The sequence below is a fragment of the Sorex araneus genome, chromosome 1 (genome assembly GCF_027595985.1).
Source record: "Sorex araneus isolate mSorAra2 chromosome 1, mSorAra2.pri, whole genome shotgun sequence".
Lineage (NCBI taxonomy): Eukaryota > Metazoa > Chordata > Mammalia > Eulipotyphla > Soricidae > Sorex > Sorex araneus.
In genome coordinates this window covers 225182108-225204337 of record NC_073302.1, presented here as the reverse complement: position 1 = coordinate 225204337, position 22230 = coordinate 225182108, and the positions used below count along the sequence as shown (strand labels likewise).

The 22230-nt window shown below is 42.0% G+C and overlaps 1 protein-coding gene across 1 annotated transcript in view; it reads left to right on the top strand.

The window, feature by feature from the left end:
* The first annotated feature begins 2691 nt into the window (after positions 1 to 2691).
* The window catches only part of NUP58 (nucleoporin 58), a 41623-nt gene continuing 22084 nt past the window's right edge, over positions 2692 to 22230 (top strand). The window contains exons 1-10 of the mRNA XM_004604492.2: positions 2692 to 3039; positions 3257 to 3636; positions 7028 to 7164; positions 8722 to 8757; positions 10301 to 10450; positions 12313 to 12450; positions 16503 to 16613; positions 18177 to 18201; positions 19737 to 19802; positions 21726 to 21900. Coding sequence (XP_004604549.1) covers positions 3530 to 3636; positions 7028 to 7164; positions 8722 to 8757; positions 10301 to 10450; positions 12313 to 12450; positions 16503 to 16613; positions 18177 to 18201; positions 19737 to 19802; positions 21726 to 21900 — 945 coding nt within the window. The 5' untranslated portion in view covers positions 2692 to 3039; positions 3257 to 3529. The remainder of the gene's footprint in view (positions 3040 to 3256; positions 3637 to 7027; positions 7165 to 8721; positions 8758 to 10300; positions 10451 to 12312; positions 12451 to 16502; positions 16614 to 18176; positions 18202 to 19736; positions 19803 to 21725; positions 21901 to 22230) is intronic.

Genomic DNA, 22230 nt, shown 5'->3' with positions numbered 1-22230 from the left:
CTCTGAGCCTGGAGGCATATGGTAGATTGTAATAGTGTTCAGTTTCCATCCCTGCACTGTTCCTCTTTGTGGAAGGTTGGCATCATTGCAGTGTAAGTGTAATTAAACTATAAAACAAATATACTATATAAATATACTATGTAATAAAACTATAAAACAAATATACTGTACTGATATTTGTTGTTAAAGGAATAATTTTCATGGCTCCCCCCAAACCTTTGATTTTCTGTGTCACATTCCACTGTTATTTTCCTTTAAGAGTTAATGACTATTAGGGTGCCAGTGATTGAGCTCAGAACCTTGAAGATTCCAGACATTTACTCCATCACCAAGCCACAAGCCACCTACCTGGCCTCAACATTTTTTTTTTTTTAAATCTGTTGTAGACTTAAAGTGGTATATAAGATAGTTCTTACATACTTCACGTCCACTGTCCTCTATTATGAACATCTTACAGGCTTAAGAACCTTCTCAAAGCTCAGTGCTCAGAGTCTCTTGGCTATGGACTGGGAGACACAGGCCAACCTGAGGAAATCAACCCTAACTTCCTGCTAGCAACACATATGCTCCAGCCGGCTCAGCTCTCCGTATTTTTCAAATTTTTGTGGGGGGAAAATACACAATGGAATGAAAAGACAAAGGCAGTTGTTTCCTATCTTCCTACAAAATTGAACAGAAGTTGGACATCAAACCACGGAAATCATGTAATTTCTCCCCCAGGGCCTTAATCTGTATCTTCTTTTTTCTAGCCCAAGTGACCGTAGATTTTCCTATCCCAGTTATCTTACCAACCATCATAGAGGCATCATCTACAATAGCATTCTCTAGTCATTGATATGTTCAAGTCCACATTATTTAACTTGTTCTAATACAATCACTACCTTTTCTTTATAATATGGTTCGAATTTGTCCCTTTTCTTTGTTGTCTCATCATGCCCATTGTGACCTCCACAGCGTGTTTCATCATTCCCCTTGTGACCTCCACGGTGTGTTCCTGATTTAGAGCCACACTGGGCTGTGTTCAGGGCCACCTGATTATGCTCAGGGGTCACTCCTGGTGGTGTTCAGGGGACCATATGGGTGTTCTTGGATCGAAGTTTGGTACGAAATGTTGCGTGCAAGGTAAGCACTTTAGACACTGTTCTCTCTCTCTTCCTCCATAATAATTTATTTTTAAATTTTTTTGTAAAGAAGATATTTTATTTAAATATTGTGGTTTACAAAGTTGCTCTTAAAACAGTTGTTAGGGCTCTGGATGTCTGAACACCAATCCCACTACCAAAGTGGCCTTCCCTCCAGCACTGTTCCCACTTACCATTCTCCAAGCCCGCCCCCTTAGCAGGCACACAGTCATTTATTTTATTTTATGTTATATTGCTTGTTGCAACTGATGAAAAGAATTATCAAAAATACTTCAGTAAAAGAAAGTATATAAAAATTGTTTTATCTCATTGCAGGATTAAGTCCTTTTCTAAAAACCCAGTAAGCTGTTTGTTGCTAATTGTGTCTTCAGTGTTATTTTTGTTGAGTTTAGTTGGCTTCTCTGCTACTTTGCCATGGAATTGGGTGTGCTCCTACCGGACTCTCTGTACTGGTGCATTTGGAGGTGTTGTGCTGCCTTGTATGTGCTGTGCAGTCCAGGCACTTTAGGGTCTCTAATCTGGGCCCCTGAGTTGAAAACACACAGTAGTTCTCAGTCTGACACTGGGAGTGCCTGACATTTTTCGGGTTTGGTGTCTCCGAGAGATTATTAGTGACCTCCACAATATTTTAAATGTTAATTACATAGAAATAGGTGATTGATGCATAGTCTTCTCTGTCTGCCCCTAACACTGCGATGAGTGGCTTAAACCATACATTTAGGGGCTGGAGTGATAGTGCAGCGGGTAGTGCAGCGAGTAGGGTAGTTTGCCTTGCACGCGGACGACCCAGGTTCGATTCCCAGATCCCATATGGTCCCCTGAGCACCACCGGGGGTAATTCCTGAGTGCAGAGCCAGGAGTGACCCCTGTGCATCGCCGGGTGTGACCCAAAAAGAAAAAAAATACCCCCAAACCGTACATTTATATTTCAGTCCCTGAAGGCTGAGAAATTCAAGACCAAGGAGGTCTTGATGGCTCCTGAGTCCCAGTGCCAATGGCCTGACATTTTGGCCTGCAGAAAGCTATCTTTGGGCTAAATTTGTAAATAGAGAGTCCCAGTTATCTGGGTAACGAAATCCAGCCGAGAGGGCCCAAACCTAGGTTTAAAAAGCAAACCCGGTAACAACTGGCATCAGAACTGCATCTCAGAGCGGTGGGGAGGAGGGTTTTCAATGAATGAACTGGGAGTGGGGCCAGCGGGTGGCCTGGTCCAGGCACCGAGGCTGATGCTGCATTCTAAGGGAGTTGTGCGCTGTGCGAGCTCAAAAATCTGGCCAGAGGATACGAGGGCCAAAGCTGGCTGGACCTCCGATCAAGACACGAGTCGTGCTGAAAACTGTGTTCTGGCAGAGCCAATCCGATCTTCGCTAACGGGCTGTTGACTGAAATAAAGCTCAGGTAGGAAGCCCGTGTGCGGGAATAACGTACCAATGCCTAACGTCGAAATAGGGTATGTACTGGCCCGGCTCATAAGCACCCTCGCCCGAACGCCGCTACTCCTCTTTCCTGCATACCCGGTTCTCCTTGAATTGGTGGGCTGCTCTGGTAACCCCAGACGCTCGCCTCAACAAGCAGTGTTGGTCTCTGCATTTTCCTCTTCCTTTCACTGCAACTCCCCGGGATACACTGGGGGCACCGCCACGGGGAGGGAGGCCCCGCCAGAAACGCGGACACGTTATGCACCGCCTTCCAAGGACCCTGGTCGGTCCTGGTGCCCAACGGCCGGAACGGTGACCGTCACGTCGGGACCCAGGAAAGCGGCACTTTCCGAGACTCGCCCCTGGCGCCCCAGGACCGCACTGATTGCCGCCAGCGAGGGAGTCGTTCTCCGGTGCCTTGTGACCGGTCAGGGTGCAGACGCGTCCCGGTCAGCCCCGGGGAAACAGACGGTCTGCAGGTGAGGTCGCAGGGCTGGGAGCGCTTCCTAGGGCATTCCCCACTGCTGTTCTGCGCGTCCTCTTCTTTCTGGTAGAATAGAAACAAAAATGGAGGTTCAGCAGCCACCAATAACCGATCGCGTCAGCACCGCGGCCAGACTCGAGGTAGAAGAGAAAAAGGATCACTCCTGCGTCTTTAATGTTTTTTCTTTTTCTTTTTCTTTTTTTTTGGTTCAGTTTTGCTTTCGATGGTGCAGGAGGCCGCACGGCCCCGCCCCCTGTCCCATAGTTCCCCGCGCGGCGTGCTCGCTCTCGACGGCAGCGGCGCGCGAACGAGCTCTCGCGAGAGCGCCCCTCCCACTGCGGCCTGGTCCTCGGCCCGCCCGAGGCTTGAAGTTCCCGCTCGCCGCGGCGCCGGGCGACCACGATGCAGCCGGGCCCGCCGCGGCTGTGAAGCTCGAGGCACGTCCCGCGGGATCTCTGCTCGCTGGCGCGGCGCCCGGGGCGGCCATGGCCACGGGCTTCTCCTTCGGCACCGGCACGCTGGGCTCCGGCACGGTGGCCGCCGGCGGGACAGCTCCTGGCGGCGGTTTCTCGTTCGGCACCGGCGCGTCCAGGTAACTCGCGGCCCCGCGCCCCGCGCCGCGTGTCGAGCTCGCTGGGCGCGGGTGCGGTGGTCGTCCACGGAGGGCGTGGGCGGGAGTTCGCGTTTGGCAGGGGCCACACCTGGCGTGCTCAGGCGTCACTCTCGGGGGCCGGGGACCAACCCGGGCCGGCCGCGTGCGGGGCAGCGACTCCCCAGCCTCCGACTTCGATGGTTTGGGAAAGGGCAGAAGGTCCAGGTGCTGTTGGTGGGCTGTACACAGTTACGGACGCCTGCACGGGCGCACGATTATTTTCAGCAGCATCTTCCCAGCCCCCTCCCCCCCCCCGTCTTAAAAAAAAAGTCTTGCCCGTGGGTGCCCGAGGCGCGGGCGGGAAGGCTTCGCGGGGACCGGGCAGGCCGCTGGATCGCTGGGGGCGGCAGGAACAGCCGCAGTGGGTCGTGAGGTCTGGGGTCGCGGAGAGCCCTGCCCGGAGTGGGGGTGGGCTGCCTCTCCCAAAGTCGGAATGCCAGCCGCGGGCTCGGCACCCAGGGAGGGGAACCGCCGCCCGCGCCCGCTCCGTGCCCTGCCGAGGTCTGCTGCTCCATTCCCCACGGTCTCCCCAGTCCCTTTAGTTAGAATAGCCGTACAAACAAACGGACGAACGAACAGAAAAACCCAGATGGCTTCCTTCATTTGTTTGGGAGGAAGAGAAACAGGCATGACTATTTGTCTTCATTTGATGGCTTCAGAATTTGCCAACAGGGTTTCTTGAAATACTTCTTGAATTCAGCCCGCTAATAGTGCCTAACTGTCGCGAGACCTCCGAGCTGCTCTTCTGTACTTGATAAAAGCCCAGGGGCACTTAAAATTTTACTTGTTTTGCTTTTGGCTGGGGGGCACACCTGGTGGGGTTTACTCCTGGCTCTGCACTCAGGGATCACTCCTGGTGGTGCTTGGGGCACTGACCCTCCTAGGTCAGCTGCATGCAAAGCTGGTTAGCGCCTTGCCCGCGGTACTATGTACTATTGCACTATCGCTCTGGCCCATAAGCAGAAGTGGTGGGTTTTTTTTGTTTTTTGTTTTGCTTTTTTTTTGGTCACACCCAGCCATGCTCAGTGGTTCTTCCTGGCTCTGCAGTCGGGAATCACTCCTGGTGGTGCTTGGGGGACCATATGGGATGCTGGGAATCAAACCCAGGTTGACTGTTTGCAAGGCAAATACCCTACCCCTTGTGTTATTGCTCCAGCCCCAGAACACAAGTGTTTTAAAAGTAATTAAAAAAATTAGTGGTCAGTTAAGTGACCAGTTGGGACCAGGGATGCAACTCAAATGTTGGAACACTTGCCGTTTCTGTGTGAGCCTCCTGGTTTGATCCCCAGCAGTTACCCCTCAGCTACAGCTCTTTGCAGCAGTTAGCTGGCATAATAGTACCTTGCATTTACTGTGTTCTGTTGAATTTATCAGTATTCCTGATAGTAACAGTTAAGAGTGAAATTAATTTACTCCCTTTAATCTCTTAATCTTATTCTAAAATTCTTTTTATTAGATACAGCTATTCCCATTTTGTAGGTGAAACAGTAGAGGCTCAAAATTGAATAGCACCTTTGCGGAACAAGTACTAGAATCCAACCATAGCACTGCTGCCTTTCCTTTAAATTCTAACCTTTCTCAATACAGATCCTGGCTTCTGTTTTATGAAAGGGCAGGGACACAAGTAATAAGGATACAATGGGATAAAAAAATATATTATGTTGTTCATGTTAAAATTTCTATAGCATATTTTTTTGGGCTTTTTGGGTCATACCTGGCAATGCACAGGGGTTACTCCTGGTGGTGCTCGGGGTCATATGGATGCTGGGAATTGAACCTGGGTTGGCTGCATGTAAGGCAAACACCCTATCGCTGTACTATTGCGTCAGCCCCTCTCTAGCTTAATTTTTATTTCCAGTTTTCTCCTACCTGTGCATAACAAATTTGAGTCTCTTGAGGCTTGAAAACTCAAAAAGTTGTGAACTTTGTTATGCCTTTTAAGCTTAGCTGCCAGGAGTAATCCTTGAGCCCAGAGCCATGAGTGAGCCCTCAGTACCCTGGGTGTGTCTTCCAAACCCAAATAAGCAAGCAACAACAACCGAATACTATGAAGAGCAATTTCTGCTGATAAACACTTTAAAAAATATTTGAGGTTTATTTGGGTGCTACACCTGGCGATTCTTAGAGGATTCTCTCTGCTCAGTGCTTGGAGGTCTAGGTAGTGCCAGGATTGGGCCTTGGAGCCTGAACACATAATCTTTGTTTTTTATCTGGCTAGCTTGACTTACTGGACTTACTACTGGCTCTTTGCTTAGGACATTGTGGTACCAGGAATGGAACCGGAGCCTCATACAACATTTGAGCTCAGCCGGTTGAGCTGTCTCTATAGTCCCTGAGTGCATAATCTTGGTAGGGAGTAATTTTGATTTGCATTTCACTTGTGCAAGATAGTTTTGTGCCAGTTTTTCTCCCCTACCCCAATCTTATTATTTTTGATGGCAGGTTACCTAACTACATCCACTAAAATCCAGTAACTTGACAATATACCGATAGTTGGTGAAGACAACATAGAATATCCTTTTTTTAGGTTTTATATATTTGTGGTTGAGAGAAACAAATGAATCCTGACATGTGAACTACACATATGAGTAGTTCAAAGGGAGTGATCTACATTTCTAGGATTTCCTTGTTTCCATTTTAAAATGAGCACTTTTTTTTTTTTTTTTTTTTTTTTTTGCTTTTTGGGTCACATCCGACAATGCTCAGGGCTGACTCCTGGCTCTGCACTCAGGAATCATTCCTGGCAGTGCTCAGGGGACCATATGGGATGCTGGGAATCGAACCCGGGTCAGCCGCATGCAAGGCAAACACCCTACCCGCTGTATTATCGCTCCAGCCCCTAAAATGAGCACATTTTCAAAGAAACTAGGCAAAGCAGAATATGTAGAACATTTCCCTGGGGTGTTCATGATTACTGGAATCTGAAATCCTAATTGCTGATAGAGTATTCCCTTCTTGAAGATTGGTGTTTTGTGGGTCTTTTTGCTTTTTGGGCTATACCCAGCGATGCTCAGGGGTTACTCCTGGCTCTGCACTCAGGAATTATTCCTGGCGGTGCTCGGGGGATTATATGGGGTGCTGAGGATTGAATCCAGGTCAGCCATGTGCAACCTTACCCACTGTAATACGGCTCTGGCTGGACTGGTACTTTATTTTTAAGGCTTGATTTATGTGTTATTTATTAAATATTTGAACTTAAAGGTATTCTATGGTGATATATTTGACATGTTAATAAAATAACATAACTGGGTAGAGTAGTTTTTATTGTTCTTAAGTGGATGTGAGTTTTAGTAGACTTAGATTTTTTGTGTGTTTTGTTTTCATAAACAAGCACCCCTTCTGTGGGGCTCAACTTCGGGAACCTTGGGAGTTCAGCCACTCCAGCAACCACATCTGCAACTTCAGGGTTTGGAAATGTGCTCTTTGGGTCTAAGCCTACCACTGGGTTCACTCTCGGAACCAACACAGGTAAGGAGAGTTGCCACATAGGTAGGGAAGGGGCTTGGGGTAGTTATTTTTTGCCAGGTTCTGTTCTGTATTTCTTCTCTTTACATAAAGGTCTTGGTGGTTGACCTACACGTGATGAATGCTAAGAGAATTCTAGGGGTGTGGTGCTTACTATAGACCAGTGATGTCTAGACATTCTCTAAGAACTTGTGGAGACTCACAAATGAATCTCACAGATGAATCTCAGAAGACAGCAGCATGCCACAGTGATGTTTCTGGACCCAATTATTTAAAGCTTTAGACATCCTATACTATTCATAACAAGCAATACAAAATAAATTATTTAGCATCTTCCTGTGGGGCAGGCCTGAGTGGTGGTGAGAAAATTCGAAATAATGGTGGAGGGAAGGTGTAATTGATGGTGGGACTGGTGTTGAAATATTGAATGTAATTAGTTACTATGAACAACTTTATGAAAATAAAATACTTGAGTGTGAGGAAGGAAAATCTATATACTCATTTTGAGCATTAAAGAACATTTTTAAATATAATGAGTTAATGTAGTTAAAATTTTAATATTAGATTGTGTATTTTAGTGTTTTACCTTAGTGTGGATTCAGTCAAGTTTACCAATTCGTATATTAACATGGGAAACAGTATCCTGTTGTACTATAACATAATTTAGGAGATTTGGGGTAGTTTAGGGGTTTTCTTTGGATTAAAAAATTATTTTAGCCATGGACATGTTTTTCTAGTGTTGTATATATGTGTGTGTGTATATCTATATATTTCTAAATTTTAAAAAATGTGTATATATATCCACACACATATATGTAGCACTGTAGCACTGTCTTCCCTTTGTTCATCGATTTCCTCGAGTGGGCACCAGTAAACACACATATATATTTTAAAAAATTTTGTTTGTGAGTCATACCAGGCAGTGCTCAGGGCTTACCCCTAGCTTTGCACTCAGGCGCCATACCTGGTGTGTTCTGGGGACCATATGTGGTGCCGGATATGTAACCAGGTTGACTGCATGCAAAGCAAGTACCCTACCTGCTGTACCATCTCTCCAGCCCCGGTGGTATATATTTTAATAATTAAAAACTTGTTTTGGTATTTTTTGTTCTAAGCTAAGTGAGTTACACCGGAGTTTGCCTTATTTTTCCTGTATTGTCTTTGGTCTGTGTTTCTGCCTTTTGCCTTGACTTGTTAGCTTTGAATGGAACACCAATCACAGCCAGACAGGGAAAAAGAACTGTGGGCATATGAGACGAGTCAGATAGCATCTTGAATCACTTCTGCATTTTGCTGCTCTTTCTTCTTACTGTATCAGCTTGTAGTGGTTTGAACTTCACAGATATTTCCCCTATTCAAATTTTGTGCATCTTACATATAAAACTCAGTGCTGAAGGAACAGTGTATTAGTAGTTGTGGTGAAAGAAACTTAAGGTGTACATTTGTCTTAACTATAGTGTTAAGACTTCCTAAGGGTGAGTTCAGTCTTGCTGCCCCTAAGATGTAAAAGAACCCCACAGTCCACTGATGACTAAATGTTCTTTTTCTTTTTTATTCTAGGAATAGCAACAACTATATCTACAGGATTAACACTGGGTAAGAATTTTTGAGGAAAGATTCGCAGATCTATGCCTTTTTTACTCTTCTCTTTCCCAGTGATTTACAGAGCTAAGAAATGGAAGAAAGCATGTAAGGAAGTTGAATTTAGAGCGGATACAGCCTTAGCAGTTTTCCTTTTCTTTTTTCTTTTATTTATTTTTTTAAATCAACGTATACTGTTTTTGATTCAGAAAAAAATTAAATACAAAATCAGTGTTTTCATTCATTTGTTTCTTGGAACAAAGGCACCAAACTGGAGGCTAGAAGGCTTGGGATGAAGCCCTAGTTCTGTTTCTAAAGAGTTGCCATATGAGCCCTTTGAAAATTAAGGAACATCGGCGTCTATAAAAGGATCTTAATTAAGATGTGTTTTTGTTTGCTTTGGGTCATAGCAGAGTGCTGGCATCTGGCTGGGGGGGTCCCTGCGACAGAGATTGTGCACCATGCAGTGCTCCCTCGTGGTCAGGATGTGTCCCAGCCATTGGAGCCATCTCCCTAGCATGAACAGAAAGGTTTTTTGGGTTTCCCTCTTATACGACATATGAATAACTCAGATTATATTTTAGCTTGAGTCTTGATGACAGTAAGTGATGTGAAATGAACAGTAGAAAACTTATAGAAGCTTAATTGGAGTTAATGTAGGTTTAAGTTTAAAATTAAAGGCTGAACTAATCTTCAATTGGAAGTTGCTTATATTATCAATAGAGATAAGGTCTATTTACAATGAAACTTTTGGACAGTCTTGGTTACAAGGATAAGCAGTTAATCTCGTTTTTTTTATTATGTGATTTCAAAATGCACTATACTCGGGCACAACTTCCAGTTATGGCAAGGATAATCCACACGTAATTTTTGGCTTCTCTTCTCTGCTGACTACTTTCAGGAGAAACCAAATGCAAGTCATCCATAAGTTTCTTTGTTCATGGATTTTCAGTGGCTATTCCTGGCCCTGTGGTGCCTTGACCTTCGCTGTTAGTTGTTGGTGTGGCTCTATGCTGGTAGTAGGATATTTCTGATAGCATGTGCTACTGTGTGCAAGGGCAAGGCAAGGTCCTGCCTGTAGTGAGGGCATGGGCTTGCGGAACGTACTTATATGGTCTTGTGTGATCTGCAGGTGTCAGAAAGGTTCCAAAGAAGGCAGGCGAAGAAGGGAGTAGTTTATTTTGGGGGATGAAAACATTCCAGACAGAGGATATTTATTTGATTTGGGGGCTAACCCAGCAGTGCTTTGGGGACCATGCATTGCCAAGGATCTACCCCCAGGTTGAATTCAGCATGCAAAGCTTTCATACTGGCCCAAATGTTTTAAATCTAGTGGTAGAACTGAAATTGCACTTGTATGGATTTGTGTTCTTTTAGTTTTCTTAACTCACTGGATCATCATTTTAGCAGTTGCCATGAGTTGCTCCCAGCTTTTTCTCTTTTTTTTTATATCCTTGGTCTGTCTGTATATGCAAGTAAAATCACAAGCTTAAAGGGATCTTGAAAGCTGTATAATGTAACAGTTAGAGTAAATGGGATTTGTTTTGTTTCTAAACAGGAACTCCAGCCACCACCTCTGCCTCTCTGACAGGTTTCAGTCTAGGTCTCAACAAGCCTTCAGCATCTGCGACACCATTTACTCTTCCTATTACTTCTACCTCAGCTGGCGCTCTTAGTCTTTCATCCTCTCTGACATCTACTCCGGCAGGTGAGGCAGAGTGGGGGAGGGGAAATCACAGTTAAAATGATCATTTTATTTGGTTAATGAACTTAGGTACCCACTTAGGTTTTATTTGCTGTAATATTTTTGTAATATATTAACTTGTCAGCATATACATTTAATATAATTTCTGTTTGGGAAGTGTTTTTTTTTTTAATGATACAGAGATTTAGAACTACTGGTATAGGGCATTGAAGAAAAGTTGAGTCGAGGAAAAATGAAATGTAAAGCTGTTTTATACCTTTTTTATTTTTATTTATTTTGCTTTTTGGGTCACACCCGGGGGTTTGTCCTGGCTCTGCATTCAGGAATTATTTGTAGTAGTTCTCCGACCACATGGGATCCAGGAAATTGACCCTGGGTTGACTGTGTGCAGGCAGACGCCCTACCCACTGTACTGCTGCTCTGTCCCCTCTTTATTTTTTTTCTTTTTGGGTTACACCTGGCGGTGCACAGGGGTTACTCCTGGTTCTGCACTCAGGAATTAGTCCTGGCGGTGCTTGGGGGACCATATGGGATGCTGGGAATCGAACCCGGGTCAGCCGCACGAAAGGCAAACGCCCTACTCGCTGTGCTATTAGTCCAGCCCATCTTTATTTTTAATGAACATTTTTGTTTTCTAGTTGGTTTGATGATTGGGATTTGCTCCTGTCAGTGTGAATGTATCATGCAGTCTCTGGGATTGAACCCATTCCTGCAGGCATGCAGAGTATATACACCAGCTCTTTGAGCTATCTCTTAGCCCTTCATGGAACATTTTTGCAGAGAAGGATAAAGAATTTGTATAAATCTTAAGTATCTTAGTTTTTTTTTCCTTTTTTAGAGGTCAGCTCACTTTATTATTTTTTTAAATTTTTTTATTTTTTTATGTCTCAGTTATATATTATTCAAACACCATCCCTTCACCAGTGCCCATATTCCACCACCAGAATCCCCAGTATACCCCCCGCCCCCCACCCCCCACTGTATAACTGATGAATTTCACTTCATTTTCTCTTTACCTTGATTACGTTCCATATTGCAAAACAAAACTCACTATTGTTGTTGGAGTTTCCCCCCAAGAAAGACAGCCTTACTAAGGAAGCATTTGATAATTGGTTTTCCATTAAAAAATTGTTCCAGTCCCACAACCCGGAGCCTTGTTAGTTGCTGCTCAGTGTCGCCAGGGCACCATTTGGAGAAGGCGTCCCAGCTGTACCTCCTCCGTCTGGATCCCTGGTGTTGTTGGCCCGGATTCCGGTCCAGAGCATTTCTCTGGCCGCGTTGCTCACCAGACTGCCTGGCCTCTTCTCTGTTCAATCTTTTTTTCCTTTTTGGATCACACCCAGGGATACACAGGGGTTACTTCTGGCTCATGCACTCAGGAATTATTCCTGGCAGTGCTCCGGGGACCATATGGGATGCTGGGAATTGAACCCGGGTCAGCCTCGTGCAAGACAAATGCCCTACCCGCTGTGCTATCGCTCCAGCCCCCAGATCTTAAATATCTTAGTATGCATCTAATTTTGAAGGTGGAGTTACTGATTCAGGTTAAAAACTCTATTACTATTTGGAATCTGTTGCCATTTCAGTATTACCCAAAGTGTGTGTTTCTGGTACTGGATTTTGCTCCAAAAATATATATAATTTTTATCTTTGGTATTTTTTTCTACAGTTGGTATCTTTCACAGACATGTTTTGTTATCTTTTATTGAGGTTTCTGTGATTTATAATAACATTAATAATATTTTGGCCCTCATTTACTGGCCAGAGTGACAGTGTCTTTACCAGTGTCCCCGGGCATCTTTTTGAAGTGTTTTCTATAGTGTTGTTTGAATGATTCCTGGGGAATTTACAGTGTCTTTTTTTAGCATCCACAGGATTTACTCTAAATAATTTGGGTGGACCAGCAGCTACCACTACAACTGCATCAACAGGCCTTTCTTTAGGGGTGGCCTTACCTGGTCTGGGAAGTTCACTTTTCCAGAATACAAATGCGGCAACATCAGGTATGATATGTGATAAGTAATATACACTATTTAAATTTATTTTCCTTTTTATCTTTGAAGATCACGTTTTCCTTTTTAACTTGTATGACTTCCTTTTATTTATTTATTTATTTTATAAATTTTATTGAATCACCATGTGGAGGGTTACATAGTTCTCTCAGTATTATGTCAGTTATACAATACTCAAACACCCTTCCCTTCACCAGTGCCCATATTCCATCACCAACCACCCCATTATACCTCCCGCCCCCTCCCGCCTCCCCAGTCCCCACCCTTGAAAGTGATAAATTTCACTTCGTTTACGCTTTATCTTGGTTACATATCATGTTTCAACACATAACTCACTATTGTTGCTAGGGTTTCCCCCCAAAAAAGAAAAGACAGTCCTACTGTCAAGGAAGCATTTGATAGCTCTCCATTGCTGAGAATGTAGAGATGTTAAGTCCCGCTGTTTGTTACATAACTTTTCTATTTTTTCCCCGCCTCGTCCCGCGCCACCGAGTTCACGCCTGTTTAGTAATCACCACGTTGCCTGACAAAGGGAGAAAAAAAACAAAACGAAAAAGATGGTTATTTCCCGTCATCAGCCGGCCTGGGGCTCTGGCTTAGTTGATAGTCTGGTAGAATGTCTGCCAGCAGTTTCTGGAACCAAAAGTAATACGCTGGTATCGGCCCCAGCTCGAGGTTCCACCAGCGTCCCGCTGTTCCAAGTACATAATAATTTATTCCCTTGTATCCCATTCCCACGCCACCAGGTCCGTGTCAGCTTAATGGACATCATACTATGGTTACTGCCACGCCGCGTTTCTTCCTGAGAAAGGATATTTCTTCTCAGCCGGCGTGGGGATATGGCTTAGTTCAGTCTATAGAGATGGCTACCACTTTGATTGCCTTCAATATTTCAGCAGAAGACTTACTATTCTTGTTAGGATTTCCCACCAAAGTCCGACCAGTTAAAAAGGAACCATTTCATATTGGTTATGATTAAATGACATTAGGTCGCGCGGCCATGGCAGCGGCCTCGCAGCTTTGAATTTCTGTATAAAGTCCAGGGAAAGTACAGCCAGAAATTACACGTCACTACAAACTTTAACCCTATTATGGTCCCCCCAAAGTCCAAAAAAATGGTTACAAAGGAACCATTTCATATTGCTGATGGTTAGATGACATTAGGCTGCCGCGGCCACGCGGTTTTGTGTTTCTATCTAAAGTCCAGGGAAAATTCTTACCGTGGGGGGAAACTCCAAACAATAGTTTCTATCGCTACAAACTTTTACCCTTCAACAAAAAACTCAGTACTATTGTTTGGAGTTTCCCCCCACGGTAAGCCCTGCTAAAAAGGAACATTTACATGTTGCTGACAATCAAGAGATATTAGGTCGCGCGGCTGCAGTTTTGGATTTCTATATGAAGTCCAGGGAAAATTCTTTTGGTAATTGCATCACTCACTGGCGGCGCCTGGGCCAGTATCTCCGAGCACACAGTTTGGAGGCATTTTGGGGGCGCCACTCGTGTCCAAAGTGGTTCAGTTGCCTCTGGGGTCGATCTCGCGTGGCAGCACAAAGGACTTATTTATTTTTTATTTGTATTTATTTATTTTTAAACATTTTTAAAATTTTATTGAATCACCGTGAGATAGTTACAAGCTTTCATGTTTGGGTTACAATCTCGCAATGATCAAACACCCATCCCTCTACCAGTGCACATTCCCCACCACCAATATCCCGGGTATACCCTCCCTTTCCCACTCTCCCCCTGCCTCTAAGGCAGACAATATTCCCCATACTCTCTCTCTAGTTTTGGGTTATAAATTATAGCTTGCAACATAGGTATGTCTTCCTTTTAGTGAATTATAAAATATTTGCATATAACCATTGAACTTTTTAGATAGGCTTTGAGACGAAATTTTCTGTTTCTCAGTATTGACAGACAAAATAAGGATAACAGGTTCCTGCTTTAGGGAATTAAACTACTGTAGACTTACCTGTGTAGTAAAACTTGTTGACTATTCAGGGCTGATCATCTAAAGTCATCGTAAGGTAATTTAACCAGGTCTTCGATGTAGGAATGGTGTTTTATACTAGATACCAGGAAAGTATATAGCGTGCCCTTAAGACCTTTAAAACAGAAATATTAAATATATTGACAAACTGTTACAGTATCAACCTGCAGAAAGCACTGAACTAATATTTTATATATTGGCTTGATTTCTCAGTTCATGTGTTTTTTGATGTTAGCCTCAAATTAAGGATTCTATACTTTTTTCTTTTTAAAGGAAATTTGTATAGGGGAGGTCTGGTGATGCTCAGGAGTTGCTTCTGGCTCTGTGCTTAGGAGTGAGTCCTGGCAGTGCTCAGACGTGCGCTGAGAATTTGAGCCAGGTGCACACCCCAAGCAAGGAAAGTGCCTTCATGTACTTACTTCATGTACTATCTCTCTGGCCCTTTATGTGTTTTTCATATTGGATGTTGTTAATGCTGATAGAGAAAGCCAGTGGGTCTTTGTGAAAGAGGAAAATTTTCTGCTTATTTGAAGAAATTGTATAATAACCTGCTATAGCATTGTAACATCAAGAATTTCTATTTTCATAATTTCTAGTCTAGGAAAAGTTGACACATAATGGAAATCCTTGATTTCCAATTATTCTTAGATTAATTTATTTTGGCTATTTAACTTCAGAAGTCTTATAGAGCACCAATTAGTGTTTCTAATGCTTGGTTATGTGGGAGAGATGAAGAAACATGTTTTCTTTTTGGGTCACACCCAGTGATGCTCAGGGGTTACTCCTAGCTCTACATTCAGGAATCACTCCTGGCGGTGCTCGAGGAACTATGTGGAATGCTGGGAATCGAACCCCGGTTGGCCGCATGCAAGGCAAACGCCCTACCCACTGTGCTATTGCTCCAGCCCCGAAACATGATGTTATCTATTAAGGAAGTTGTCGTTTTATTCTTTTTACATTAAAAGGTTCAGATATGGGGGCTGGAGAGATTGCACAGCGGGTAGGGCGTTTGCCTTGCCCGCGGCTGACCCGGGTTCAAATCCCAGCATCCCATATGGTCCCCTGAGCACAGCCAGGGGTAATTCCTGAGTGCAGAGCCAGGAGTAACCCCTGTGCATCGCCAGGTGTGACCCAAAAAGCCAAAAAAAAAAAAAAAAAAAAGAAAAAGGTTCAGATATGATTGCATTTAGAGATTAAATGGAGAATATCCAATTCAGTGGAAACGGATAAAAGTTTCTTAAGATAGACTCAAATGCAGTGTCCAAATTTGCACTATCTTTAAAACTTTATCTTTCTATCATTATTTGTAATTTTCTAAGATACTCAAAATGTCTACTAGTAACATCATGAGGTGGCTCTAACATAATAAAGCTCACAGAAAAGAAAAGATTTTGGTTTTGTGCCAGGCTTGGGGCTGCTCCCAACTACATACTGGGTGAGGGTGGGTCCTTCACAACCCTGCTTGGGGACCGTTTTTTGCAGGAATTTGACCTAGTCTCTAGCCTGCAAAGCACGTGCTCCAGCCCTCTGAGCCAGTCTCTGGCCCCGTGACATGACTTGTTTCATATGAAACTCAAATCTTACAAATCTATGGTAGATTAGTACACTTAATGTCTCCCAGCTCTATTGTGGTAAATTGACATAATGCTTGTAAATTCTTGGTGTGCAACAAATTACATGTACGTTATAAAAGGATTCCTTCCATCAAGTTAATAACACATATCTCGTTAGTTATTTTTAAAATAGACAATTCCAAAGCATGACTGAAAGGGGAAGAACTTAACTGAAAATAGACAACTGCTTTTGGAGTGAATGTTTTAAAATAACACTTTGTCTTATTTTATATCAACTTAACAGTGACAGTCTGTCTTCAGACACCGTTAAATCCAATTCTTTGTCCACCGCGTGCTCTCTATTTGTTTGCATGTTTACCTGAAACAGATTAGAAAATCTGGGGTTGAACTGGAAGTATTTGGGTGCTTTGGCAGTAAGTGGAAATTATTAAGAAGGCTTTTGGTGAACTATGCAAATGGTGTTTGGATTATTTTAGGACTTGAACAGAATGCGTTAGGATTGACTTTGGGAACTACAGCTGCTACTTCATCTGCGGGCAATGAAGGCCTTGGTGGCATAGATTTTAGTAGCTCATCAGATAAAAAGAGTAAGTAATGTTACTACAGTTACCTATGTTCTAACAGTTCTATTAAGGTAACTTAAATTCCTTGTGTCTAGAACATCATCAGTTGTATATTCAAGTAAAGTCTTGACTTATTTTGTTTTAACATGTTGATGCCAGCACATTCCACTGGTGTGTTGCATCAGCATGGTTTAATTAACACACGTTGCAGTGCCAGCATCTTCAAATTTTATTTCACAAGTGTCTATTTTATTGTGTATATGTTAAATTCTTTGTGATGCCAGGGATTTGGGTGTCACCTGTTTTGGTGATTTCTCCAGGTTTGGAGAAATCTGGAGTTGCTCTAATCATTGAGTAAACTACATAGCATATCTCTGTGACATCTCCCCTCATTTCCAGTTACAGTACTTTCATATATTGTGCCTCAGTTGGAGTTGCATAAAAGGAATATGTAAAATAATCATGTGTTACATCCCAGTTCCCTTTTAGCTGTTCCGCATGTCAATGGAGTCTTTTTTGATGTTGAAAATTACTTTTTTTCTAGTTTATCATTTGACCTGGCCCTCCATGGTAAGAGGAGTTTAACGAGATGAGAAGTAGTAGGCAATAGCATTCTAAAGAAGGGGTAGCATGGAGGGAGGCCTAAAAATGAGAGGATGATCTTAGCCTTTTTGAAGAAGTGCTGGAAGGCCAGGCTGGCTGTAGAACAGAGAAATCAGATTCTTGAGATCACAGAGGCCCTTGAATATCAATTTATTATTAGACTGAGGACAATTGGGATTTGCAAAAGTATTTTAACCTGGATACAGTGACAGTATGAGATCAGGATTTTAAGATGAACATTCTGAGTGTTCTGAGAACCAGCTAGAAAATTATTGTGCAGAAAGGGAAGAATTAGTGGAGTTCTAATAGAAAACATTTTCAGTAACCCATGTCTTCTACGGAATCAATTATCAGAATCCATTGGCGATCTAAAAATGGATTCATTTTAACTTTTTGTATATATATATATATATAATCTCATAAAATGTAATAAAAATGGAAGACCAGAGAAATCAAATAATCCTATGATCATTAATCAAAATTGTAGGCCAGGAGAAATCCCTGAGCACCTTTGCTTGTGACCTTCAAACAAAGTAAAACCTTGTTATATCTATAATAACTGTAAAATAGAGATGTTCCAATAATGTAGCAAAATTAGTATTCTGTATTGATAAAGCTTTAAAAAAAAGTATTAAGTAAAGCTGTTAAGAGTTAAACTGGTAGGCAAACTTTTTTTTCTTGGGAGATAGTTGAGAAAAGGATGCTTCATCTTGAAAGAAATAGATACAGGTTACCTGACTATTTTTGTAAACATGTCTCCCCACTTATGTTAGGTTTGGAGTTCCTGACAGAGTGACATTGCATGGTACTTACGAGGCAATCCAGGGACTGTGGCTCTAAGGGAAAGTGCTTATCTTTTGATCTGAACTTGATCCCAGAACTGCAAGGGAAGTCAAAATGCTTAACCTTTTCTGTGATGCAACTTGTGTTTGGAATACATTGTTCAATGGCCTATAATTACACAAAGCTTCTTACATTTTCCAGGTGATAAAACGGGAACAAGACCAGAGTAAGTTTACAATTTAACTTTTAAAATAATTAAATTTGAGTTTTTCTTATTAAATTTTAGGCAAAGGGTGTGGCTAATAGTAAGTGAAACCATATAAACTATTAAAAAAGTTTTTTGTCCTATTAACACATTACATATTAATAGAAAATATTCCTGAGCTGTTCAAGGTCTGGTGAAAATAAAATTATCAACATTCTATGGAAAAGGTCAGATCTTCCAATGTCATCATTGCTGACATTGTTTCTAGAAAGTGGTTGATTTTCCCCATACATGATACAAATTTTTTCACTTGCAAAGTTTTACATATATTAAACATTAAACAGCTCATGAAACTTTTGGAGCGCTTTTGTGGGTGTGTGTGTGGGGGGATGATAGACCTTTTACAGATATATATATATATTTTTTTGCTTTATGAGTCACACCCGGCAATGCTCAGGGGTTACTCCTGGCTTTGCACTCAGGAATTACTTCTGGCGGTGCTGGGGGACCATATGGGATGCTGGGAATCGAACCGGGTTGGCCGCATGCACTCAAACACCCTATCCTCTGTGCTATCGCTTCAGCCCCTACAGATAAAAATTATTATGCTGCAACATTGTTTCCTATTGATGAAGAGGGAGAAGAGCTATCATATAGTCATCTGTAATTTGAAGCTTATTATTTCAGTTACCAATTACGTTTTCTACCCTGATTTGCTCACATTAAATAAAGTAATTATACATAATTAAGTACACTTTTTAAGATTGTTGTCTGTGTACTTTAGACATGTTACACAAAAGGAGGTACTGAGAGGGATTAGATTTGTCTAGGGTAATATAAAAAATGTAGTAGCAGATTTTCTGGACTAGAATCTGACTTTGATTTAGTTACAGCCTGTCAAGTTCCACTTCTGTCTTTATTAGACATTTATGACTTCTTGAAGACATTACAGGACTTATTTGGATTCATTATGGAAAAACTATTTTGGTGACTGCTTTAATATATTCCTGAGCTTAATGTCAATTTTTTTTTTTTTTACTATTTAACTTTCTTATTGAATTACTGTGGGATAATTGACCATTACAAAGCATTCATGATTGGATTTCAGTCATACAGTATTCCCAACACCCATCCCCCCATCAGTGTACATTTTCCAGCTCCAGAGTCCCCAGGTTCCCTCCCATCACCCCCAACCCCCTACCCTCTAGAGGCAGGCACTAGAATTTTTGAGCCAGGAAAATTTACTATTTTTTTTAACTTTTTTTTTTTTTTTAGCCAATCTATGGTATATTCTTCAATTATTTTTTCTCTTAAAACATTTAGTATGCATTTAAGCATACTTAGAATAGATGCTAAGTCTTTTAATAAAGTACTTCCAATAATGAAATGAATTGCTAGTTGTTTTATAGCTCAAGAAATGTGTCATTTGTAAAGAACTTTGAAGTCATCCAGGAAGACTATAAATGGGAAATTTTGGCTTTTATCAATTATCTTCATAAAACTTTGCTCTCAAGAATTTTAGTGATTTCAATGCTTACAATGGGATTTTTCCTTAGGGATAGTAAAGCACTGAAGGATGAAAATCTACCTCCTCTCATCTGCCAGGATGTTGAAAATCTCCAGTAAGTATGTTATGTCTAACTGAGTACGTCATACTTGAAGAATGGTAGAGGACATTTAGGGGGAATATCTATTTCTAATTTTTTTTTTTTTTTTTTTTTTTTTTTGGTTTTTGGGTCACACCCGGCGAAGCACAGGGGTTACTCCTGGCTCTTCACTCAGGAATTACCCCTGGCGGTGCTCAGGGGACCATATGGGATGCTGGGATTAGAACCTGGGTTGGCCACATGCAAGGCAAATGCCCCACCCTCTTTGCTATTGCTCCAGCCCCTAGGGGGAATATCTGTTTCTTACTAAACATTTTATACTTTTAGAAATTACAGAGAAAGCAGAATAATAGAAACTCAAGTTAGGTAAAACATTTTAATTGTAGATGAATTTTTTTTTAAATTTTTTTATTGAGTCACCATGTGTGTAGATGAATTTTTAAAGTGTTTGCTTGTTAAGGTATTTGGATTCTCACCAGCCTGTGTAACTCTGTCTATAGAAAGTAAGTGTAGAGGCTGGAGCGATAACACAGCAGGTAGGGCATTTGCCTTGCGTGCACCCGACCCGGGTTCGATCCCCGGCATCCCATATGGTCCCTTAAGCACAGCCAGGAGTAATTCCTGAGTATAGAGCCAGGAGTAACCCCTGAGCATCGCTGGGTGTGACTCAAAAAGAAAAAAAAAAAGTATATTATTTTTTTCTTTAAATTTTTATTAAGGTAACATGATTTGCAAAAAGCTGTTCAGGAATCCAGTGTAGGCAACATGATTTGCAAAAAGCTGTTTCAGGAATCCAGTGTTCCAACACCAGTTTCCCTTTTTGTTCACCCGTGTCTTCAGGTTCCCTCCCACTCCTTCCCAGCCTTCCCCCCCGGCAACCATATAACAAATTTATTGCTTGTTCTAACTAAACTTACAGAAATGGCAGATGGAGTTATCAGAAAATCAATGAAAGTCAGTTCGTGATGATTGATTGCTAAGTGATTTTGCCCAATATCAATAAGACATTAATTCATTATTGAAAATGCTTTAAATTCCTTAGTAAGCTAGAAGTAAACATGCTTTTCTTAGTTTATTAGAGGGCAGGCACATGCACTATTATTCAGTGCCATACTCAGTGACATGTTGAAGAGAAGCTACACTTCTGGCAAAACTTGTTTTTTTTTTTTTTTTTTTTTTGCTTTTTGGGTCACACCTGGCGATGCACAGGGGTTACTCCTGGCTCTGCACTCAGGAATTACCCCTGGCAGTGCTCAGGGGACCATATGGGATGCTGGGATTCGAACCCGGGTTGGCCGCGTGCAAGGCAAACGCCCTACCCGCTGTGCTATCACTCCAGCCCCAAAACTTGTTTTTAAGGCTATGAATTACCTGAGCTGTTCGTTGCCTTTCCCTGAAGCACTGTCTCGTTCCTTCATATCAGAACGATAATCTAGCTGGATAATGTGTTCTTGGTGCGGTGTTCATTTCCTTAACTTTTTGTACTATAAACCTGCATTCTTTTCTGGTTTGTAGAGCCTCATTTGATAGATCTGCTATACATCTTTTGGACTTTCCTTTGTATTTTAGTTCCTTTTTTGATCATGAACTATTCTGAGCACAGTGTGTCTTGGAGTTTTCCTTGTTGAGTATTTTTGCTGGGACCTTTGGGCCTCTGAGATATGGGGACCTGTAAATCTCAACCCTTGGAAATTCTTATTGATGATTTATTTACTGAAGGGTTCCCTTGTCCATTTGGGGTATTTGGTTGTTTTGAGGCCACATCTGGTGATGTTCGTGGTCTACTCCTGACTCTGCGTTCAGGAATTACTACTAGCAGTGCTTGAAGAATCATTTGGGATGCTGGGGATAGAACCTGGCTTGGCCTCATGCAAGGCAAGCACCCTATTGCTGAACTAGGCAGAATTTTTTTTATATACAGTCTTGTTTAATTTTTAGGAAATTCGTGAAAGAACAAAAGCAAGTACAAGAAGAAATTAGTAGAATGTCTTCAAAAGCAATGCTTAAAGTACAAGAAGATATTAAAGCTCTGAAGCAGCTTTTGTCATTGGCTGCCAGTGGATTACAGAGAAATACTCTCAATATTGACAAATTAAAAATAGAGACTGCTCAGGTAAACTCAACCATTTTGCTATAGATTTATCTTCTTCATCCCCCCAATTTTCTGGCTGCTGAAGATTTTTTTTTAATTAAATGTGAATGAAATATTCTTTATGTTTAATCCTTTTCCCCATTTCTTCCCAGTTACTCTTGCTTGATTAGATATGTGTTACTTGGTAGGAGAAAAAAAAATGTTAATTATGCTTTTAGACTGCAGAATGTTTAAACTCCGAATAATGTTTGATGAATTATAGATCTCACCTGGGTGTATGTGACTCATAATGATTCACAAAGTAATTAGTCAAAGTTGAGAAAAAGATGTGAGATATATTGTAATGTCACT